General features: G+C 42.2%; 1 protein-coding gene across 1 annotated transcript in view; it reads right to left on the reverse strand.

Annotated features, from left to right (window-relative positions):
* Positions 1 to 13,187, reverse strand: part of LOC106565017 (syndecan-4-like) — a 44,258-nt gene extending 31,071 nt beyond the window's left edge. The window contains exon 1 of the mRNA XM_014131587.1: positions 13,083 to 13,187. Within this exon, the coding sequence (XP_013987062.1) occupies positions 13,083 to 13,187 (105 nt within the window). The remainder of the gene's footprint in view (positions 1 to 13,082) is intronic.
* Positions 13,188 to 25,990: the final 12,803 nt, after the last annotated feature.

The following is a 25,990-nucleotide window of genomic DNA, read 5'->3' on the forward strand; positions in this document are numbered from 1 at the left end:
TGAGTCAGTATGTTGGCAGCAGCCACTCAATGTTAGTGATGGCTGTTTAACAGTATGATGGCCTTGAGATAGAAGCTGTTTTCCAGTCTCTCGGTCCCAGCTTTGATGCACCTGTACTGACCTCGCCTTCTGGATGATAGCGGGGTGAACAGGCAGTTGCTCGGGTGGTTGTTGTCCTTGATGATCTTTTTGGCCTTCCTGTGACATCTGGTGATGTAGGTGTCTTGGAGGGCAGGTAGTTTGCCCCCGGTGATGCGTTGTGTAGACATCACTGCCCTCTGGAGAGCTTTGCGGTTGTGGGCAGAGCAGTAGCCATACCAGGCGGTGATACAGCCTGACAGGATGCTCTCGATTGTGCATCTGTAAAAGTTTGTGAGTGTTTTTGGTGACAAGCCAAATTTCTTCAGCCTCCTGAGGTTGAAGAGGTGCTGTTGCACCTTCTTCACCACGGTGGCTGTGTGAGTGGACCATTTTAGTTTGTCCGTGATGTGTACGCAGAGGAACTTAAAACTTTCCACTTTCTCCACTATTGTCCCATCGATGTGGATAGGGGGTTGCTCCCTCTGCTGTTTCCTGAAGTCCACGATCATCTCCTTTGTTCTGTTGACGTTGAGTGTGAGGTTGTTTTCCTGACACCACACTCCGAGGGCCCTCGCCTCCTCCCTGTAGGAGGCGTGCATGGCCACGTAGTCATGGGGGAACAGGGAGTACAGGAGAGGGCTGAGAATGCATCCTTGTGGTGCCCTAGTGTTGAGGATCAGCAGGGTGGAGATGTTGTTTCCTACCCTCACCACCCGTTAGAAAGTCCAGGACCCAGTTGCACAGGGCGGGGGTCGAGACCTAGGGTCTCGAGCTTAATGATGAGTTTGGAGGGTACTATGGTGTTAAATGCTGAACTGTAGTCGATGAACAGCATTCTTACATAGGTATTCCTCTTGTCCAGATGGGTTAGGGCAGTGTGCAGTGTGCAGTGTGAGTGCGATTGCGTCATCTGTGGACCTATTGGGGCGGTAAGCAAATTGGAATGGGTCTAGTGTGTCAGGTAGGGTGGAGGTGATATGATCCTTGACTAGTCTCTCAAAGCACTTCATTTTGACGGTAGTGAGTGCTACGGGGCGATAGTCGTTTAGCTCAGTTACCTTAGCTTTCTTGGGGTTAGGAACAATGGTGGCGCTCTTGAAGCATGTGGGAACAGCAGACTGGGATAGGGATTGATTTTGGTAGCGGCCGTGTCAGTGGCACTGTATTGTCCTCAAAGTGAGCAAAGAAGTTGTTTAGTTTGTCTGGGAGCAAGAAATTGGGGTCTGCGACAGGGCTGGTTTTCTTTTTGTAATCCGTGATTGACTGTAGACCCTGCCACATACGTCTTGTGTCTGAGCTGTTGAATTGCGACTCTACTTTGTCTCTATAATGACGCTTAGCTTGTTTGATTGCCTTGCGGAGGGAATAGCTACACAGTTTGTATTCGGTCAGCAGTAGTTCGCGCTTTCAGTTTTGCGCGAATGCTGCCATCAAACCACCGTTTCTGGTTGGGGAAGGTTTTAATAGTCACCGTGGGAACAACATCACTGATGCACTTGCTAATAAACTCGCTCACCGAATCAGCGTATACATCAATGTTGTTGTCCGATGCTATCCGGAACAGATCCCAGTCCACTTGATCGAAGCAAGTGCATGGAATCAGATTGGTTGGACCAGCGTTGAACAGACCTGAGCCCGGGCGTTTCCTGTTTTAGTTTCTGTCTATAGGCTGGGAGCAACAAAATGGAGTCGTGGTCAGATTTGCCGAAAGGAGGGCGAGGGAGGGCTTTGTATCCGTCACGGAAGTTAGAGTAGCAATGATCCAGAATTTTGCCAGCGCATTTGATATGCTGATAACATTTAGGGAGCCTTGTTTTCAGATAAGCCTTGTTAAAATCCCCAGCCACAATAAATGCAGCCTCAGGATATGTGGTTTCCAGTTTACATAGAGTCCAATGAAGTTCTTTCAGGGCCATCGAGGTGTCTGCTTGGGGGGGATATACGCGGCTGTGAATATAATCGAAGAGAATTCTCTTGGTAGATAATGCAGTCGGCATTTGATTGTAAGGAATTCTAGGTCAGGTGAACAAAAGAACTTGAGTTCCTGTATGTTGTTATGATCACACCACGACTCGTTAATAATAAGGCATACACCCCCCGCCCTTCCTCTTACCAAAGAGATGTTTGATTCTGTCAGCGCGATGCGTGAAGAAACCGGGTGGCTGTACCGACCCTGATAACGTATCCCGAGTGAGTCATGTTTCCGTGAAACAGAGAATGTTACAATCTCTGTGGTCTCTCTGGAAGGCAACCCTTGCTTGAAATTCATCTACCTTGTTGTCAAGAGACTGTACATTGGCGAGTAGTATACTCGGGAGTGGTGAGCGATGTGCCCGTCTACGGAGCCTGACTAGAAGACCGCTCCGTCTGCCTCTTCTGCGGTGCCGTTTTGGGTCACCTACTGGGATCCGATCCATTGTCCTGGGTGGTGGTCCAAACAGAGGATCCACTTCGGGAAAGTCGTATTCGTGGTCGTAATGTTGGTAAGTTAACGTTGCTCTTATATCCAATAGTTCCTCCCGGCAGTATGTAATAAGCCTTACGATTTCCTGGGGTAACAGCGTAAGAAATAATACATAAAAAAAATATATTGTATAGTTTCCTAAGAACGTGAAGCGAGGCGACCATCTCAGTCTGCGCCATCATGTGTCTATGCCTATGTTTGTGTTGCTTCACAGTCCCCGCTGTTCCATAAGTATTTTTTTTACATGTTTTTGTAATCTAATTTTACTGCTTGCATCAGTCACTTGATGTAATCATGGCTCTATGTAGTACTGTGCACCTCCCATAGTCTGTTCTGGACTTGGGAACTGTAAAGAGACCTCTGATGGCATGTCTTGTGGTGTATGCATTAGGGATGTATGATATATCGGTGAACATATTGGAATCGGACGATATTAGCTAAAAATGGCAATATTGGTATCGGCCGATGTCTAGTTTAACGCCCAGTGTGCAAAACCGATGTCAAATCTGACCTGCATACCTATATAACAAAGGTACATGACGTAATGACACCATGTAAAATGTTGCGCTATACGTGCAACACAGCATTCTTAAACTAGTCCACAATGTCTGCTGTGTGAATCGAGTAGTCAACAAGTTAAGCAGTCATTTGAAAGAGTAACAATTTCAGTGAGACAACTCAAAAGGCGAAATCCATTAAAGCCAAGATAATGGAATTCATTGCCCTTGACAATCAACCGTTTTCTGTCGTGGGTGATGTTGGCTTTCGCCGACGGTCGAGCACCAGTTAACAATAAGGATTAGGCACAATAGTGGAATTTGCGGTTTGCCTTCAAAATAAAAGTATGTCATTGACAGTGATGCAAATGAATACAAATAGTAGAATTATGCCATACTTTTATTTTGAAGGCTAACCGCAAAGTCCACTATTGTGCCTAATCCTTATTGTTGCTTGACTTGTTGACTTGTTGGCTAGCTAAAAGACAGTGCTGTGCAGCCGTCTTCATCGACCTGGCCAAGGCTTTTGACTCTGTCAATCACCGTATTCTTATCGGCAGACTCAACAGCCTGATTCCCTAACTACTTCTCAGACAGAGTTCAGTGTGTCAAATCGGAGGGCCTGTTGTCCGGACCTCTGGCATCTCTATGGGGGTGCCACAGGGTTCAATTCTCGGGCCTACTCTTTTCTCTGTATATATCAATGATGTTGCTCTTGCTGCAGGGGATTCTTTGATCCACCTCCACGCTGACGACACCATTCTGTATACATCTGGCCCTTCTTTGGACACTGTGTTAACAAACCTCCAAACGAGCTTCAATGCCATACAACACTCTTTCCGTGGCCTCCAACTGCTCTTAAATGCTAGTAAAACTAAGTGCATGCTGTTCAACCGATTGCTGCCTGCACCCACCCGCCCTACTAACATCACTACTCTGGACGGTTCTGACTTAGAATATGTGGACAACTATAAATACCTAGGTGTCTGGATAGACTGTAAACTCTACTTCCAGACTCACATTTAGCATCTCCAATCCAAAATTAAATCTAGAATCGGCTTCCTAGTTCGCACCAAAGCCTCCTTCACTCACGCTGCCAAACATACCCTTGTAAAACTGACTATCCTACCGATCCTTGACTTCGGCAATGTCATTTACAAAATAGCCTCCAACACTCTACTCAGCAAATTGGATGCAGTCTATCACAGTGCCATCCGTTTTGTCACCAAAGCCCCATATACTACCCATCACTGCGACCTGTGTGTTCTCGTTGGCTGGTCCTCACTACGTATTCGTCGCCAAACCCACTTGCTCTAGGTAATCTATAAGTCCTTGCTAGGTAAAGCTCTGCCTTATCTCAGCTCACTGGTCACCATAGCAACACCCACCCGTAGCACGCGCTCCAGCAGGTATAATTCACTGTTCATTCCCAAAGCCAACACCTGCTTTGGCCGCCTTTCCTTCCAGTTCTTTGCTGCCTTTGACTGGAACGAATTGCAAAACTCACTGAAGTTGGAGACTTATATCTCCCTCACTAACTTTAAGCGTCAGCTGTCAGAGCAGCTTACCGATCCCTGCAGCTGTACACAGCCCATCTATAAATAGTCCATCCAACCAGCTACCTACCTCATCCCCATATTTATTTGAGTTTTTCTGCTCTTTTGCACACCAGTATTTCTACCTGCACATCCTCATCTGCACATATATCACTCCAGTGTAAATTGCTAAATTGAAATTACTTCTCCACTATTGGCCTATTTATTGCCTTACCTCCTTACTTCATTTGCACACACTGTATACAGATTTTTCTATTGTGTTATTGACTGTACGATTGTTTATCCCATTTGTAACTCTATTGTTTTTGTCACACTGCTTTGCTTTATCTTGGCCAGGTTGCAGTTGTAAATGAGAACTTGTTCTCAACTGGGCTACCTGGTTAAATAAAGTTGAGATAAAAAAAACATACATTATTTTGTATTTTTTTTGTACCATCTTTGAAATGCAAGAGAAAGGCCATAATGTATTATTACAGCCCAGGTGCAATTTATATTTTGGCCACTAGATGGCAGCAGTGTATGTGCAAAGGTTTAGACTGATCCAATGAACTATTGCATTTCTGTTCAAAATGTTATATCAAGACTGCCCAAATGTGCCTAATTTGTTTATTAATAACTTTTTATGCTCAAAAGTGTACACTCTCCTCAAACAATAGCATGGTATTCTTTCACTGTAATAGCTACTGTAAATTGGACAGTGCAGTAAGATTAACAATAATTTAAGCTTTCTGCCAATATCAGATGTCCTGGGAAATCTTCTTGTTACTCATAACCTCATGCTCACACACTAGCCTACGTTAGCTCAACCGTCCTGTGGAAGGGACACCGATCCCGAAGAAGTTTTAAGAACAAATTCTTATTTACAATGACAGCCTACACTGGCCAAACCCGGACGATGCTGGACCAATTGTGCGCCGCCCTATGGGACTCCCAATCACGGCCGGATGTGTTACAGCCTGGTTTCGAACCAGGGACTGTAGTGATGCCTCTTGCACTGAGATGCAGTGCCTTAGAACGCTATTTGACTGTACTAGAATGCTTAAAAGGCCACAAAAATTATAAATATTGGTTATCGGTATCGGGTTTTTTTTGTCAAGAAAAATATTGGATATCGATATCGGCCAAAAACATCATATCGGTGCATCACTAGTACACATGGGTGTCCGAGCTGTGTGCCAGTAGTTTAGACAGACGGCTCGGTGCATTCCACATGTCAATACCTCTCACAAATAAAAGTAGTGATGAAGTCAATCTCTCTTCCACTTTGAGCCAGGAGAGATTGACATGCATATAATTAATATTAGCTCTCTGTGTACATCCAAGGACCAGCTGTGCTGCCCTGTTCTGAGCCAATTGTAATTTTCCTAAGTCCTTTTTTGTGACACCTGACCACACCAATGAACAGTAGTCAAGGTGCGACAAAACTAGGGCCTGTAGGACCTGCCTTGTTGATAGTGTTGTTAAAACGTCTTATGGATCAAATCCCGTTAACGGGATCGATTTGACAACATCCGGTGAAATGGCAGAGCGCCAAATTCAAATTAAATTATTAGAAATATTTAACTGTCATACAATCACAAATGCAATACACCAAATTAAAGCTTTACTTCTTGTTAATCTAGCCTCCATGTCAGATTTCAAAAAGGCTTTACGGCGAAAGCAAACCATGCTATTATCTGAGGACAGCAATCCCATCAAACAAACACAGACAATCATATTTCATCCCGCCAGTCGCGACACAAAACTCAGAAATAACGATATAATTCATGCCGAGATTCTTCTGTTGGCACTCCATTATGTCCCATAAACATCACAAATGGTCCTTTTGTTCGATTAATTCCGTCGTTATATATCCAAAATGTCCATTTATTTGGCGCGTTTGATCCAGAAAAACACCGGTTCCAACTCGCGCAACTTGACTACAAAATATCTCATAAGTTACCTGTAAACTTTGTCCAAACATTTCAAACAACTTTCCTAATACAACTTTAGGTATTTTTTTAACGTAAATAACCGCTAAAATTTAAGATGGGATAAACTGTTTCAATACCGGAGGAAAACAAAGAGGAGCGTGCTTTTCAGGTCACGTGCCTCTATTAAACAACTCGACTCTCGTTCTGAACAGGGCTACTTCTTCATTACACAAAGGAAAAACATCAACCAATTTCTAAAGACTGTTGACATACAGTGGAAGCGATAGGAACTGCAAGCATCTGCCTTAGAATTCTAGATTCCCAATGAAAACACATTAGGAGTGACCTAAAAAAAAATATTCCTGGATGGTTTGTCCTCGGGGTTTCACCTGCCAAATAAGTTCTGTTATACTCACAGACATTATTCAAACAGTTTTAGAAATGTTTTCTATCCAAATCTACTAATAATATGCATACCCTAGCTTCTGGGCCTGAGTAGCAGGCAGTTTACTTTGGACACACTTTTCTTTCGGACGTGAAAATAGCGCCCCCAAGCCATAAGAAGTTAAGAAGGCAGAGCATCGCTTTATTATAGACAGACTTCTCACCATCTAAGTTACTATTGCATCAATATGTTTTGACCATAACAGTTTGCAATCTAGTGCTACTCCAAGCAGTTTAGTCATCTCAACTTGCTCAATTTCCACATTATTTATTACAAGATTTAGTTGAGGTTTAGGGTTTAGTGAGTGTTTTGTTCCAAATACAATGCTTTTAGTTTTATAAATATTTAGGGCTAACTAACAGCCCATCTGAAAATTGCCCAACTAACTACCTACTACCAACTCCTACTACCAACTCCTCATATTTGTTTTAGTTTTTCTGCTCTTTTGCACACCAATATTTCTACTTGCACATCCTCATCGGCACATATCACTCCAGTGTAAATTGCTAAATTGTCATTTCTTCGCCACTATTGGCCTATTTATTGCCTACCTCCTTACTTCATTTGCACACAATGTATACAGATTTTTTCTATTGTGCTATTGACTGTACGATTGTTTATCCCATGTGTAACTTTGTGTTGTTTTTGTTGTACTGCTTTGCTTTATCTTGGCCAGGTCGCAGTTGTAAATGAGAACTTTCTCTCAACTGGCCTACCTGGTTAAATAAAGGTGAAATAAAAAAATTTATATATACATTCCTTGCCACCCACTCTGAAACTAAGTGCAGGTCTTTGTTGAGTGTTGCAGTCATTTCAGTCGCTGTAGTAGCTGCCATGTATAGTGATGAGTCATCCGCATACATAGAAACTCTGGCTTTACTCAATGTCAGTGGCATGTCGTTAGTAGAAATTGAAAAAAGCAAGGGGCCTAAACAGCTACCCTGGGGAATTCCTGATTCTAACTGGATTATATTTGATAGGCTTCCATTAACCTCTATGGGCTAGGCGGGACGAATTCGTCCCACCTACGTAACAGCCAGTCTAATCCAGTGGCGCGATTTTTGAATCGTTTGAAATACTATTACTTCAATTTCTCAAACATATGACTATTTTACAGCTATTTAAAGACAAGACTCTCGTTTATCTAACCACACTGTCCGATTTCAAAAAGGCTTTACAACGAAAGCAAAACATTAGATGATGTCAGGAGAGTGCCCAGCCAGAAATAATCAGACACCCATTTTTCAAGCTAGCATATAATGTCACCAAAACCCAAACCACAGCTAAATGCAGCACTAACCTTTTATGATCTTCATCAGATGACACACCTAGGACATTATGTTATACAATACATGCATGTCTGTTCAATCAAGTTCATATTTATATCAAAAAACAGCTTTTCACATTAGCATGTGACGTTCAGAAAAAGCATACCCCCCGCAAACCCCCCGCAAATTTACTAACAGTTTGCTAAATTACTCACGATAAACGTTCACAAAAAGCATAACAATTATTTTAAGAATTATAGATACATTACTCCTCTATGCACTCGATATGTCCGATTTTAAAATAGCTTTTCGGATTAAGCACATTTTTCAATATTCTAAGTACATAGCCCAGCCATCACGGCTAGCTATTTAGACACCCGGCAAGATTAGCCTTCACCATAATAACATTTCCTATAAGAAAAATGTTCTTACCTTTCCTGTTCTTCGTCAGAATGCACGCCCAGGACTTCTACTTCAATAACAAATGTAGGTTTGGTCCCAAATAATCCATAGTTATATCCAAATAGCGTCGTTTTGTTCGTGCGTTCTAGACACTATACGAATGGTAATCCACGGTCGCGCGCATGGCGCAATGCGTGACAAAAAATGTCTAAATATTCCATTACCGTACTTCGAAGCATGTCAACCGCTGTTTAAAACCAATTTTTATGCCATTTATCTCGTAGAAAAGCGATAATATTCCGACCGGGAATCTGCAATAAACTAAACAGCCGAATTAAAATACTCCACGGGGGCTAATCGCGCACGCGCCTCATTCCATTGTCACCTAATGGGACACTTGGATAAGGTGATAATCTGTTTCAGCCTGAGGCTGCCTCGTCAACCTTCATGATTTTCCCGGGTCCTGAGAGCCTATTGGAGCCCTCGGAATTGTCACGTTACAGCTAAGATCCTTACTCTTCAATAAACAGATGCAAGACGCACGACTCCTTGTCAAACAGGCCACTTCCTGCATGAAACCTTGTCAAGTTTTTGCCTGCCATAGGAGTTCTGTTATACTCACAGACACCATTCAAACAGTTTTAAAAACTTTAGGGTGTTTTCTATCCAAACTTGAACAATAATATGCATATTCTAGCTTCTGAGTTGGTGTAGGAGGCAGTTAAAAATGGGCACATATTTTTTCCAAAATTCTCAATACTGCCCCCTAGCCCAAACAGGTTAAAAAACACCCTCTGTGTTCTGTTAGACAAGTAACTCTTTATCCACATTATAGCAGGGGGTGTAAAGCCATAACTCAAGTTTTTCCAGCAGCAGACTATGATCGATAATGTCAAAGCTGCGCTGAAGTTTAACAAGACAGCCACCACAATCATTTTATCATCAATTTCTGTCAGCCAATCATCAGTCATTTGTGTAAGTGCTGTGCTTTGTTGAGTGTCCTTCTCTATAAGCATGCTGAAATTCTGTTGTCAATTTGTTTACTGTGAAATAGCATTGTATCTCGTCAAACACAATTTTTTCCAGAAGTTTACTAAGGGTTGGTAACAGGCCAATGGCAACAGCTAGTCTTACTGGGGTCAGACACATAACGAAAAAGACATTACAGACAAAATACTTTATAATTTACCTTCACACAGGAACCTGTTGAGCATGAAAAACCCAGCAGTGTTGCAGTTCTTGACACACTCAAACCTGTGCGCCTACCGTACTCCATTCAAAGGCACTTAAATATTTTGTCTGCCCATTCACCCTCTGAAACGCACACATACACAATCCATGTCTCAATTGTCTCAAGGCTTCAAAATATTTTTTTTAACCTGTCTCCTACCCTTCATATACACTGACTGAAATGGATTTAACAAGTAACATCAATAAGGGATCACAGCCTTCACCTAGATTCACCTGGTCAGTCTTTATCATGGAAAGAGCAGCTAATGTTTTGTACGCTCAGTGTATATTCATATATATTTATACTTGGAGAACAATCTGGCCTAATGGCCATGTACTCTTATAAGAGCCACCTGGCACAGCCAGAAGAGGACTGGCCACCCCTCAGAGCCTGGTTCCTCTCTAGGTTTCTTCCTAGGTTCCTGCCTTCCAGGGATTTTTTCCCAGCCACTGTGCATCTGCATTGCTTGCTCTCTGGGGTTTGAGGCTGGATTTATGTATAAGCACTTTGTGACAACTACCACTGACTCATTGAAATATACATTTTCATCCAAATGGAGGTTAGTGATTGCTGTTCTGATGCCCAGAAGCTCTTTTCGGTCATAGGAAATTATGGTGGAAACATTACGTACAAAAAAATCAAGAGATCAAACAAAAAATTTAAACATTTGTAGAATTGGTCAGGAGCCCGTAAAATGGCCGCTATACATTCTAGCGTCATTCTGACACAACCAAAACATGGCACACGATAAGATAAATATTTAAAGTACTTCTAGATTAATACATTCAAAATAAAGCACACAGGAATAAAGAAAAGGGACTAAATAGAGCCATAGGCACAAGTGTTTGACTTACAGTGATGCAGTTTGGTCACAATAATTCCCATCCAATATATTTTGACATACATGGCTAGGGAACCTTTTATTACAATATTCTCCTCGTTCCTCAGGCTGATGATATCTTTACCCTGTTGATGGACACTATGCTCCCAGGACCTCTATACCAAGTGTTGTGAAAGGAAGGCCTGGAAAATCGTTAAAGACTCCTGCCACCCAAGCCATAGACTTCTGGCACCAACAGGCTCCTGAACAGCTTCTATCCCCAAGCCATCAGACTGCTAAATAACTAACAGGATGGCTACAGGGACTATCTGAGTTGACCCTTGTATTTTCTTTTTGCACCGTCTCTATGCACATTCACAGGACTCTACACACTCACGCACACTAACGCTCCAACACACACATACTCTGCACACACACACATGCGCACACCCTCACATACAATCATTATTTATGCTGCTGCTACTCTATCATATATGCTGATGTCTAGTCACCTTACCCATATACCAGTGGAGGCTGCTGAGGGGAGGACGGCTCATAATAACGAATGGAATGGCACCATGGAAACCACGTGCTTAATGTATTTGATAATATTCTGCTCCAGCCATTACCATGATCCCGTCCTCCCCAATTGAGGTGCCACCAACCTCCTGTGCCCAATACACATCTCCCAATTCGCTCCAGTATCCCTGCACATTGTAAATATGGTATTGGAACCGATCCTTCTTACTTTCTTGTGTTCCTATTTATATTTCCCAGGTGTTTTTGTTCTACCTTATGTGATTTTAGTGCTACATTGATATTGATTACTGCTATGTTGGGTTTGTAGCTTGCAAGAAAGCATTTTACTGTACTTGTGCACATGACATAACAAATGTGAAACTTGAAACTGGAAGAAGGATTGCTAGTTCAGCTCATCAAACTGTCCAATCTCTGGAGGGGACAACAGACATTACTCAATCTGCGCTTGAATCGGCCCATGTGCCACCCAGTGCCACGTTTTAATGCATACATCCTTTAGCTATGATATTTGAACATTTTGTGTGTATTTCATGCAAGCTTGCAGGTTATGATATTATTGCTTTGTAACTCTCAGACATCTGTAATAAAATCAAATCAAACTGTATTTGTCACAAGCGCCGAATACAGTGAAATGCTTACAAGCCCTTAACACACAAAGCAGTTAAGAAAAAAAAAGTGTTTAGAAAATAAAAGTAACAAATAATTAACTTAAATTAGTCCCTGGCCACTAGGAGCGCCGCCTTTTGGCCGTATACAGCTCACTGAGTGCGGTCTTAGTGCCAGCATTGGTTTGTGGTGGTATATAGACAGCTACGAAGAATATAGATGAAGACTCTCTTGGTAAATAGTGTGGTCTACAGCTTATCTTGAGATTCTCTACCTCAGGCGAGCAAAACCTCGAGACCTCCTTAGATTTCATGCACCAACTGTTGTTTACAAATATAAATCCACCACCACCCCTCGTCTTATCAGAGGCCGCTGTTCTATGCTGCCAAAAAAGCGTAAAACCCAGCCAGCTGTATGTTATTCATGTCGTCGTTCAGCCACGACTCGGTGAAACATAAGATATTACAGTTTTTATGTCTGTTGGTAGGATATACGTGAACTTAGTTCGTCTATTTTCTTATCCTTTGATTGTGCGTTGGCTAATAGGACCGATGGTTCCTTACAACGCACCCAGATCTTCGTCCCCGATATCTCCGTCTCTTTCTCCTGCGAATGATGAGGGCCTTGTCGGGCGTTTGAAGTAAATCCTTCCCGTCCGACTCAATAAAGTAAAAGTATTCCTCCAGTACGGGGAAGGAATCGCTGTCCTGATATCTAGAAGCTCTTTTCGGTCTTATGACACGGTGGCAGAAACATTATGTACAAAATAAGTTACAAATAACACAAAAAAACACACACAATAGCATAATTGGTTACGGGATCGTAAAACGGAAGCCATCTCCTCCGGTGCCATTATTATTCAGATCATATCCTGTAATCGATGTAAACAATGCTAAACTTTAAATTCCATCCTCTTATACGCCGAGGTGAACTGATGGATAGTGGCCCAGCAGCAGTCAGTATGTAACCTGACATCACTGGAGGTGTTGGTGTTTTTGTGTCGAATAAGAAACAAAAAAAGTTCCATCCCTATGCCGATGAACATATACCCCAGAACTCCCTCATCCCCATACCACTCCTCCTCCTCCTGTATGTCCTGCTCACCCATTAGGAAGGCCCATTGAAGCTGCCCTGCCCTGCCTCCAGCAACACCAGAACCTTGTGGTTGAAGCTTTGGCTGTAGCAGGCTTGAGCTTGACCAGGTGAGGCTGAGGCTTGACGAGACACGTATACAGGTGCTAGAGACTCCTGTTGGCTACCAGGGCTGCGATGTACGGTGCCGTCATCTGGCTGACGGTAAGTGTTGCACCTCCCTTCTCTCTCAGGGAGGACACGTAGCCATACACTTCGGACAGGAAGCCCATAATAGCGCTTTTGTTGGTGGGCATCAACTGCGCTTTTAGCCCTCTGCGAGGGGCTCGCTGGAATCCAAGATCTTGGCGATTGTGTTGAAGACCGTGAAGAATATGGCAGTGAGTTCATGGTCTGCGAAGGCCTGGAGTTTCAACTGGTCCCTGCAGAAGCAGAGCTCTGTGTTGTGTTGGTGTTGAGAGGCAAATTGATGACGGCATCCAAAAAACTCTGAACTCCCTTTTTCATGATGACCTTGGAGGATACCAGAGAGATCTTCAGCAGTCTTTGCATCTCCCACATGTCCAGCAGCGCCTGGATTCTCTGGTCTAGCTGAGCTGAGCTGAGTCCGGAAAACTAGGGTCCAGGTCGATAGGGTTAGATAGATTCATGTTTGAACCAAGTTTGTACTCGGGCTCCTGACTGGCTGTGATGTTCGTCTAAAGGAGTAGACCAAGGCGCAGCGTACTTAGCCTGTTGGGGCTAGGGGGCAGTATATCTTGTTGGGGATAGGGGGCAGTATTTGCATGGCCGGATAAAAAATGTACCCGATTTAATCTGGTTACTACTCCTGCCTCCATTTAGCACTTCCTAAGGCTTTCACTAGATGTCGACAGTCTTTACAAAGTGGTTTGAGTCTTCTATGGTAGAAACTGACCCAAAGAGAGGCTTGGGAAGTTGGTCACAGGAGGAGGGCTATTACTACTATGACGCGGGCGCCCATGAGAAACCTTTTGTTCCGAAACGTTTAGTAAGACAATGCAATCGTCCGCCTTGAATATTATTGAAGCTCTGGTTGAAAAAGGCCCTAAAGATTTATGTTATACAACGTTTGACATGTTTGAACGAACGTAAATATATATTTTGTTGCACATTCGTGACGACAAGTCCCGCGCGCTTCAGTACATTATGAGTAGCCTTCGGAACGTGCTAACAAGAAGGAACTATTGGGACATAAATTATTAACTTTTTCGAACAAAACTACATTTGTTGTGGACCTGGGATTCCTGGAAGTGCCTTCTGATGAAGATAATCAAAGGTAAGGGAATATTTACGATAGTATTTTTGATTTTAGATGGTTCCAAGATGGCGCTAACATGTATCGCCTAGCCTATTTTTCTGAGCATACCACGTCGTTTATTGCAAAGTGTGATTTCCCAGTAGTTATTTTTTAAATCTGGCAATGCGGTTGCATTCACGAGATGTTAATCTATAATTCTTTGAATGACAATATTAAATTTTAACAATGTTTTCGAATAGTAATTTTGTAAATTGTAGCGCTGATCACCGGAAGCATTTCAGGGAAAATATTTTCTGAACGTCACGAGCCGATGTAAAATGCTGTTTTTATATATAAATATGAACTTTATCGAACAAAAAATGCATGTATTGTGTAACATGATGTCCTAGGAGTGTCATCTAATGAAGATTGTCAAAGGTTAGTGCTGCATTTAGCTGTGGTTTTGGTTTTTGTGACATATATGCTTGCTTTGAAAATGGCTGTATGATTATTTTTGGCAGGGTACTCTCCTGACATAATCTAATGTTTTGCTTTCACTGTAAAGCCTTTTTGAAATCGGACAATGTAGTTAGATTAACGAGAGTCTTATCTTTCAAATGGTGTAAAATAGTCATATGTTTGAGATATTGAAATTATAGCATTTTTGAGGTTTTCGTATTTCGCGCCACGCTCTTCCACTGGCTGTTGAATAGAGTGGGACGCTAACGTCCCACATAGCCCAGACAGGTTAAATAAAGGTAAAAAATATATATACTACCTGTAACAGTATTCGTCGTCTGAAGAAGACGAATCATCGGACCAAAACGCAGCGTGGTAAGTGTTCATGCTTATTTTAATAACTGAACACTAAAACAAAAATAACAAAGAGAATACTGAAACAGTACCGTAAGGTGCAAACACAAAACAGAAATGAACTACCCACAAAAACCCTGTGGGAAAAGGCTACCTAAGTATGGTTCCTAATCAGAGACAACGATAGACAGCTGTCCCTGATTGAGAACCATACCCGGCCAAAACAAAGAAATACACAAAACATAGAAAAGGGCACATAGAATGCCCACCCTACTCACACCCTGGCCTAACCAAAATAGGGAACAAAACCCTCTCTATGGCCAGGGCGTGACACTACCGTTCAAAAGTGTGGGGTCACTTGTTTTTGAAAGAAAACGGGAAAAAAAGCTCATTAAAATAACGTCAAATTGATCAGAAATACAGTGTAGACATTGTTAATGTTGTAAATGACTATCGTAGCTGAAAACGGCAGATCTTTTATGAAATATCTACATAGGCGTACAGAGGCCCATTATCAGCAACCATCTCTCCTGTGTTCCAATGGCACGTTGTGTTAGCTAATCAAAGTTTTTCATTTTAAAATTCTAATTGATAATTCAATTGTAAATTGTAAATTGTAAATTGTAATAATTCGAAAACCATTTTGCAATTATGTTAGCACAGCTAAAAACTGTTGTTCTGATTAAAGAAGCAATGAAACTGTCACAGAGAGAGAGACAGAGAGAGAGAGACAAACAGAGAGACACAGAGACAGAGCCACAGAGAGATACAGAGAGAGAGAGACAAACAGAGAGACACAGAGAGAGAGAGTTACAGAGAGACAGAGACAGAGAAAGAGAGAGACACAGAGAAAGAGAGAGAAAGAAAGACACAGAGGGAGACAGAGAGAGGACAGACACAGAGAGAGACAGACACAGAGAGATAGACACAGAGAGACACAGAGAGACAGAGAGAAAGAGGGAGACACACAGAGAGAGACACAGACACAGAGAGAGAGAGACGCAGAGAGAGACAGAGAGAGGGAGAGAGTCATGCTCAACATGAGCTTTTGTTTTTAGAATGAGAAAAACACTCTAATGGAAAAAGAATTCCAGACAAGAAGTGATGAACAACTCTATTCATTCAGAATAGAAAAAAAGTAACTTTGCGCCTCAAGTTAAGAAGTTTTGACTCTAGCTAGCTAGCTACACAACAAAGACCTAGGCAACAGACAAACAAGCTAGCCAGAAGAAACGAGCTAGAATAAACCAAGCAAGGGGAGTTTAACACAACTACATCAAACGACCAAACTGAGTGAGTAAACCAATAAGGAGCACGGACTAACTCTAAACATATCTTCTGTTTTTTTTGTGCGAAGATTTGTCACTCTTTTTGCTGTTTTTTGAACTAAATTAGAGCTAGCTAGCAGCAGGAGACAAACAAACTGGTTGCTATGGCAACGGGGCAGCAGGACAGAGCAGCCGCAGCAGAGCCTACAGGCACCATGTCCCCACTCCCCCTCAGCGCTGAGTCAATTCTCTACCCTCCAGAGGCCAAAAATGGCACAACGAGGAAAGATTTTTAACCTCTCTATGGGAGGTGGGACGAAATCGTCCCACACTATTCAACAGCCAGTGACAAATCAGAGCGCCAAATTTAAAACCACAAAATGTCAAAATTCAAAGTTCTCAAACATAGGACTATTTTACACCATTTTATAGATACACTTCTCCTGAATCGAACCACGTTGTCCGATTTCCAAAAGGCTATACAGCGAAAGCAAAACATTAGATTATGTTAGGAGAGTACATAGACACAAATAATCACACAGCCATTTTCCAAGCAAGCATATATGTGACATAAACCCAAACCACAGCTAAATGTCTTGGCAAGGATGAGGACTGTCTCCCTGTACAGGTGAACATGGTCATAGAGACAGTACAGATGGATGGTGGGATGGGGGGCCAACTGTACATTGGGTCGCAGGGCACAGTCCCGGGAGAGGCTGGCGTTTATTCTCTGGATTGTGGCAGGGTGGAAGTCCTTCCTCTGTAGAAGGATTGACACCACGATTCTTGAGTTGGGGAAGATTGCGGAGGCCTTCTCAATCACTCCCCGTTGTGAAGTCCACCACCCTCTCCTGCTGAGCACGCAGGTCGTTGCTTCCGGTGTGTATGATTATGTGGCTTGGCGACCCGAGATGGGCCTTATCAAGCAGCTCCATGGCACTCTGCGTTGTTGGGCACCCCACCTTTCTCCTTTTGTGTCTAGGGAAAAGTTTCTTCTCCTAAAAAAACTTCCCATTTGAGTCCATCAACAGGACGATGTCAGCCAGTGTTTCTTCTGGACTGGAGGGGGCAGAGGGGGGGCTGGTGGGTGTTGGAGCTGGGGTGTGGCTGGTCTGTGTTGGTGCTGCTGTCAGTGAGAGGCTGTTCTGTGGGCTGGGGAGGAGGGGTGCAGCAGGCAGGGCTGGGGAAGCCTGGCTGGTTGAGCTGGGCTCATCTGCTGTGTGAGGGCAGGTCATAGAGTGCTGATCTAGCTGCTCCTGCAGCCTGTCCTCTGTTCTCTTTCTCTCCTGCAGCCTGTCCTCTGTTCTCTTTCTCTCCTGCAGCCTGTCCTCTGTTCTCTTTCTCTCCTGCAGCCTGTCCTCTGTTCTCTTTCTCTCCCGCAGCCTGTCCTCTGTTCTCTTTCTCTCCTGCAGCCTGTCCTCTGTTCTCTTTCTCTCCTGCAGCCTGTCCTCTGTTCTCTTTCTCTCCCGCAGCCTGTCCTCTGTTCTCTTTCTCTCCCGCAGCCTGTCCTCTGTTCTCTTTCTCTCCTGCAGCTTCTCTCTTAGTGAGGTCAGATCATTATTATTGTTCTGCCTGTCTTTTTGGAGCTCTCTCACCTCCTTTGTTAGATCAGCCAGCTATCTCTTGAGTCCGTCTCTCTCTTGCTGAACTCTTTCAGCTGTGTTGCAAGGCTGCTTTCCTGCTCTGTCCGCAGCTTGGTTAGGAGCTCCTCTAAGGTTTGGTTGTCTGGTTGCTGTTTGCTCACGCTCTCCCTGAGCAGGACCACCTCCCCCTCCAGTTTGGTGAACTCATCCCTCATGGCAGCCATGGTGTTGAGGAGGGCCTGAGCCTGCTCTGCACTGAGGGGGTCGCTCTCCTCCTGGGGCGTGTCCTCCACTATGGTGGGAAGAGAGGTACTGGATGTGCCTTTTTGGGTGGGGATAGTGAGGGGTGAGGGTGGTGCTGGTGGAGTTTGTCTTGTGGGAGGGCATGTCACTAGTGGTGTCCTCACTCCACGGTCTGAAAGTCTGTTTCAAACAGCCAAATGTTACCTGGCACCATGACAGTCCCAGTCTGTTTCAAACAGCCTGATGTTACCTGGTACAATGACAGTCCCAGTCTGTCTCAAACAGCCTAATGTTACCTGGCACCATGACAGTCCCAGTCTGTTTCAATCAGCCTAATGTTACCTGGCACCATGACAGTCCCAGTCTGTTTCAAACAGCCTAATGTTACCTGGCACCATGACAGTCCCAGTCTGTTTCAAACAGCCTAATGTTACCTGGCACCATGACAGTCCCAGTCTGTTTCAAACAGCCTAATGTTACCTGGCACCATGACAGTCCCAGTCTTGTAGAGGTTGATTGTTATCATGGTGCTGTCAGGTTTGTCTACCTCTTTGATTTTCAGCTTCCACCCATTACAGATTCCCTCTTTCTTTATGGATGGGTAGTGAGAGCAGACTGCTGAGCGCCATGCGTTTGGCTGGTCAGTGAGGAAGATGAGATTACTCACCTCACCATTTTTGTAGAGTTCTGTGAAAAGGGTTTCTGGCCTCCCCTTTAGTAGCTTCTGTTTAAAACCTGTTGGGGCTAGGGGGCAGTATTTGCACGGCCGGATAAAAAACGTACCCGATTTAATCTGTTTATTACTCCTGCCCAGAAACGAGAATATGCATATAATTAGTAGATTTGAATAGAAAACGCTCTAAAGTTTCTAAAACTGTTTGAATGGTGTCTGTGAGTATAACAGAACTCATATGGCAGGCCAAAACCTGAGAAGATTCCATACAGGAAGTGCACTGTCTGACAATTTGTTGTCCTTCAGTTGCATCTCTATCAAAAATACAGCATCTCTGCTGTAACGTGACATTTTCTAAGGCTTCCATTGGCTCTCAGAAGGCGCCAGAAAGTGTAATGGGGTGTCTGCAGTCTCTGGGCGAAGTACAGCAGCTCTGTTTGTTACTGGTCAGGCTGGGAACAGTGAGACCGAGAAGCACGTTCATGAGAATTCTCAATTTTTTTCTTTCAGCCTTTGAATGAATACAACGTCGCCCGGTTGGAATATTATCGCTATTTTATGAGAAAAATAGCATAAAAATGTATTTTAAACAGCGTTTGACATGCTTCGAAGTACGGTAATGGAATATTTAGATTTTTTTTGTCACGAAATGCGCTCACGCGTCACCCTTCGGATAGTTACCTGAACGCACGAACAAAACGGCAGTATTTGGATATAACTATGGATTATTTGGAACCAAAACAACATTTGTTTTTGAAGTAGAAGTCCTGGGAGTGCATTCTGACGAAGAACAGCAACGGTAATCCAATTTTTCTTATAGTAAATCTGAGTTTGGTGAGGGCCAAACTTGCTGGGTGTCAAATTAGCTAGCCGTGATGGCCGGGTTATGTGCTCAGAATATTGCAAAATATGCTTTCGCCGAAAAGCTATTTTAAAATCTGACACCGCGATTGCATAAAGGAGTTCTGTATCTATAATTCTTTAAATAATTGTTATGTATTCTGTCAACGTTTATCGTGAGTAATTTAGTAAATTCACCGGAAGTTTGCGGTGGGTATGCTAGTTCTGAACATCACATGCTAATGTAAAAAGCTGGTTTTTGATATAAATATGAACTTGATTGAACAAAACATGCATGTATTGTATAACATAATGTCTTAGGAGTGTCATCTGATGAAGATCATCAAAGGTTAGTGCTGCATTTAGCTGTGGTTTTGGTTTTTGTGACATTATATGCTAGCTTGAAAAATGGGTGTCTGATTATTTCCGGCTGGGTACTCTCCTGACATAATCTAATGTTTTGCTTTCGTTGTAAAGCCTTTTTGAAATCGGACAGTGTGGTTAGATAAAGGAGAGTCTTGTCTTTAAAATGGTGTAAAATAGTCATATGTTTGAAAAATTGAAGTTTTCGGATTTTCGAGGAATTTGTAATTCGCGCCACGCCCTATCATTGGATATTGGAGCGGTGTTCCGCTAGCGGAACGTCTAGATGTAACAGTTAAACAAATGTTGAGTCTAGTATGCTCACATGTGATAGGCCGAGGGTCATGAGCACAAGAACTTCACCATCCTCACACTACATCCACCCTCCTCACACTACATCCACCCTCCTCACACTACATCTACCCTCCTCACACTACATCCACCCTCCTCACACTACATCCACCCTCCTCACACTACATCCACCCTCCTCACTACATCCACCCTCCTCACACTACATCCACCCTCCTGACACTACATCCACCCTCCTCACACTACATCCACCCTCCTCACACTACATCCACCCAAGTGGCATGACACAAATGCTATCTTAAATGATAAACAAATCACATTTGCAAAATAAGTGTTTTAAGTTAATTGAAAAATCCTATTTTAACCTATTTAATCCCATCAGTCACAATAGTGACCGTAAAAAACGTTTCAAGTTATGAGGCTTTAAAAAATGTCTGAATGATATATCAAGGCATTTCCAGCATATATTGAAATAATAAAGGCTCTAAATGAAATATGTGCAGTGTCACATGTTTATTGTAAGTTGTCACATGACCAGAGCTGTTTACTTCCTGGTTGCATCATGAGAAGACGATGGCTGCATCAAAGCTCCCAAACAAAAGGTTAGTAAAGTATATTAACATTAAGATAGGACAAAGATGTTTGGTACACATCATCTTTAAGGTGTATTGCTATATGCATTTGCAATTACTCAACTTTGTTCAGTGTGATCATAGAATGAGTAAAGATGTTGACGGCAACAATAGCGACCGGCGGGATAACACAGTGCATCCAGGTATACACACACATAGCTCTTGTTCTACCTAACTTTCTACTCTGTTCTTTCTTTTAGTTTCACTTTGTGTCAAGTTCTGCATACGATCTAGGTGACTGCTCAGACGAGGCATGCAACATTGCAGTTATCCCTCAGAGATTGTGGAGACAGGCTATTTGCCAGCCAGGCTGTTGAATGTATGGGCTGAACCTATGCAAACTGATCATGACAGGAACAACGTTATCGGTGATGAAGACCTACCCCTCACCACCTCACACTCTCCTCCCTGAGACTGGGTTGAGTCATGGACCCAGTGTCGTTCTCGGTGTTGCAGAGCAATCTCAGGTGCGTCAAGGTTGCAAGTTCCTTCATGACAACCTCTTCACTTCGCTTGCACTCCTCAATTAAATGACAAAAAGAGGATAGGGGAGCTCTGGAACGATGAGGCAGAATCATCTGTTTGATGTCCCATTCAAGCCACAGAAGGACTTCATGAAGTTACCCCGGGGAACCTCTGAGGTTCTGACCCAAGGAGACAAGTTGCTGGTCCGTTAGAAAGACAATAACATTGTCGCAGTGGCAACAAACATGGAGAATAAATACAGTGAGGCCTCTGTCAAGAGATGGAACAAGGAGCGACGTGCCTTTTTGACAAAGTCGCACAACCAAAATGCATCAACCGATACGATGGGCGCATGGGTGGTGTTGAACTTCACAACCCACAGGTTTCAAGATACCAAATCTCCATCAGGTCTAAGAAGTGGTGGTGTTGAACTTCACAACCTACAGGTTTCAAGATATCATATCTCCATCAGGTCTAAGAAGTGGTGGTGTTGAACTTCACAACCTACAGGTTTCAAGATACCATATCTCCATCAGGTCTAAGAAGTGGTGGTGTTGAACTTCACAACCTACAGGTTTCAAGATACCGTATCTCCATCAGGTCTAAGAAGTGGTGGTGTTGAACTTCACAACCTACAGGTTTCAAGATACCGTATCTCCATCAGGTCTAAGAAGTGGTGGCGGCCCATCTCTGCGTGGTCTCTCAACAGCACTCGTAAACAGCCATTTATTTGACAGAGATGTTATGGGAGGGACCATCAACCTGCTCATCTTCTCATGGATAATGGCACAAGTTTGGCCCGAAACCACTGAGCCGTGGAAGGAGATCTCTACTGGCTGCTACTGTTGAAGATCAGGCAAGATATGACAAAGCTTCTCACTGGCCAATCAACACGATGCACCGGTCCCAGAGATGTCGTCGTTGTGACGAACGCACTACATATGCATGTGAGAAGTGCAAAGCGCCACTGCACATTGAGCGCTTCAAGATATACCACGGACAGTAGAAAAGGAGATGAGAGCGAATGAAAAAGGACTGAAAAAGCCAATAGAAGAAAAATAGAAAAGTCAATAAAGGGTGAGGAGAAGCAGTACAACTGACTCTAGGAAGAAAAGTCGACGAAAAAGGGAAAAAGACAATCAAAATGACTGAAATGTTTCTGGAAAAGAGGATCATTTGATTGAAGACATATTGTATAACAGTAGGTCTGACTGATCGTAGTTCAAAATAGTGATGCACAAACTAATTGTGCACTTGGTTCTGAAGCCTACCTCTATAATATATATATGTATATATGTGTGTAATATATATAGATTTTTTTATTTATTTGTTTTGTTCAGTGAAGGCCTCTACTTGAATGCATGTTCTACAGGTTACCTCTATAATATATATGTGTGTATGTGTATAATATATATATTCAGTGTAGGCCTCTACTTGAATGCATGTTCTACAGCCTACCTCTATCCTAAATGTTACCTTTATGTTCAGTGTGAATGAATGACACGACTGCTATACAGTTGTTAGTGAATATTGCACTAAAGTACAAGTTCAAATGTTACAATAAAGTTACAATATTAATGTTTCAATACATGTTGCACTAAAGTTACAGTAAAGTAACAACGTTGAAATACGTTGAAGGTTGTTGTTTTTTTGTCTTTGCTCTCAGTATTCATATCGGTGTTGTATAAAGGGGTTTTGATGTGTAAAATAGTCACACCAGAATGTGATGGGACATCCTAGTAGCAGTGCTGGGGACTGCCAGTGACAGAGTTTTATATGTGTTAATAACTGGGATGGGATATATAAGCATGTTCATGACTGCATAAGAGAAACATGTTCATTCCGTATACATCACATTATCCGTGACCGACCATAAAACACAGTTTTTCACCTACATTTTCCATGAAAATTAACATTTTTTTATGATTGATTATTTCAAAGGCTTTACTAATGACACAATATTTGGATATTTTCATGTCTGGGAAAAAATTGGGATTAAATGGGTTAATGGTCCTTGTTGGATTGTGAGTGTTTGTCTCATTTTGAAGGTAAAGAAAAAAAAGTTAGGAAATCGTTTTATATTGCATGTTGGAATTTACCAGGTTGAAGTCCTCTGCTTTTAGGCTAAAGAGCAGAAACCCAGACTGATGTTTGCTGATGTTTGCTACACCATTTTAAAGATAAACTTCTCGTTAATCTAACCACATTGTCCGATTTCAAAAAGGCTTTACAGCAAAAGCAAAACATTAGATTATGTTAGGAGAGTACATTGACAAAAATAATCACACAGCCATTTTCCGAGCAAGGACATGTGTCAATAAAACCCAAAACACAGCTAAATGCAGCACTCACCTTTGATGATCTTCATCAGATGACAACCCTAGGACATTACGTTATACAATACATGCATGTTTTGTTCAATCAAGTTCATATTTATATCAAAAACCAGCTTTTTACATTAGCATGTGACGTTCAGAACTAGCATACCCCCCCCCGCAAACTTCCGGGGAATTCGCTAACATTTTACTAAATTACTCACGATAAACGTTCACAAAAAGCATAACAATTATTTTAAGAATTATAGATACAGACCTCCTCTATGCACTCGATATGTCCGATTTTAAAATAGCTTTTTGGTGAAAGCACATTTTGCAATATTCTAAGTACATAGCCCAGGCATCACGGGCTCGCTATTTAGACACCCGGCAAGTTTAGCACTCACCATAATCATATTTACTATTATAAAAGTTTGATTACCTTTTGTTGTCTTCGTCAGAATGCACACCCAGGACTGCTACTTCAATAACAAATGTTGGTTTGGTCCAAAATAATCCATCGTTATATCCGAATAGCGGCGTTTTGTTCGTGCGTTCCAGACACTATCCGAAATAGTAAAGAAGTGTCGCGCGCATGGCGCAATTTGTGACAATAAAATTCTAAATATTCCATTACCGTACTTCGAAGCATGTCAACCGCTGTTTAAAACCAATTTTTATGCCATTTATCTCGTAGAAAAGCGATAATATTCCGACCGGGAATCTGCAATAAACTAAACAGCCGAATTAAAATACTCCACGGGGGCTAATCGCGCACGCGCCTCACTCCATTGTCACCTAATGGGACACTTGAATAAGGCAAAAATCTGTTTCAGCCTGAGGCTGCCTCGTCAACCTTCATGATTTTCCCGGGTCCTGAGAGCCTATTGGAGCCCTGGGAATTGTCACGTTACAGGTAAGATCCTTACTTTTCAATAAACAGATGCAAGACGCAAGACTCCTTGTCAGACAGGCCACTTCCTGCATGAAACCTTGTCAGGTTTTTGCCTGCCATAGGAGTTCTGTTATACTCACAGACACCATTCAAACAGTTTTAGAAACTTCAGGGTGTTTTCTATCCAAACCTGAACAATAATATGCATATTCTAGCTTCTGAGTTGGTGTAGGAGGCAGTTAAAAATGGGCACATATTTTTTCCAAAATTCTCAATACTGCCCCCTAGCCCAAACAGGTTAAACAGTTTTTCATAAACAATGTCTAAATCATGTTTGATGCACTTTATAAGTACCACTTTTGCTGTACTGCTTAATCCAGATGACATGAACACTGTTTACACTTTTCAGCAAGTTGCAATCATGAAATACAGAAATAAACCGTTTTTCATAAACAAGGTCTAAATCATGTTTGAGTCACTCTATAAGTACCATTTTTGCTGTACTGCTTAATCCAGATGATATGAACACCGTTTACACTTTTCAGCAAGTTGCAATCATGTAATACAGAATTAAACAGTTTTTCATAAACAAGGTCTAAATCATGTTTGAGTCACTCTGTAAGTACCATTTTTGCTGTACTGCTTAATCCAGATGATAGGAACACTGTTGACACTTTTCAGCATGTTGCAATCATGTAATACAGAATTAAACCGTTTTTCATAAACAAGGTCTAAATCATGTTTGATGCACTCTATAAGTACCATTTTTGTGGTACTGCTTAATCCAGATGATAGGAACATTGTTGACACTTTTCAGCAAGTTGCAATCATGTAATACAGAAAAAAACTGTTTTTCATAAACAAAATCTAAATCATGTTTAAGTCACTCTGTAAGTACCATTTTTGCTGTACTGCTTAATCCAGATGATATGAACACTGTTTACACTTTTCAGCAAGTTGCAATCATGTAATACAGAATTAAACAGTTTTTCATAAACAATGTCTAAATCATGTTTGATGCACTTTATAAGTACAATTGTTGCTGTACTGCTTAATCCAGATGATAGGAACACTGTTGACACTTTTCATTAAGTTGCAATCATGTAATACAGAAATAAACCGTTTTTCATAAACAAGGTCTAAATCATGTTTGAGTCACTCTGTAAGTACCATTTTTGCTGTACTGCTTTATCCAGATAGGAACACTGTTGACACTTTTCACCATGTTGCAATCATGAAATACAGAAATAAATAGTGTTTCATAAACAAAGTCTAAATCATGTTTGATGCACTCTGCAAGTCCCATTTTTGCTGTACTGCTTAATCCAGATAGGAACACTGTTGACACTTTTCAGCATGTTGCAATCATGAAATACAGAAATAAACAGTTTTTCATAAACATAATCTAAATCATGTTT

Source organism: Salmo salar, chromosome 12, assembly GCF_965601325.2.
Source record: "Salmo salar chromosome 12, fSalSal1, whole genome shotgun sequence".
In the NCBI taxonomy this organism is placed as follows: Eukaryota; Metazoa; Chordata; class Actinopteri; order Salmoniformes; family Salmonidae; genus Salmo; species Salmo salar.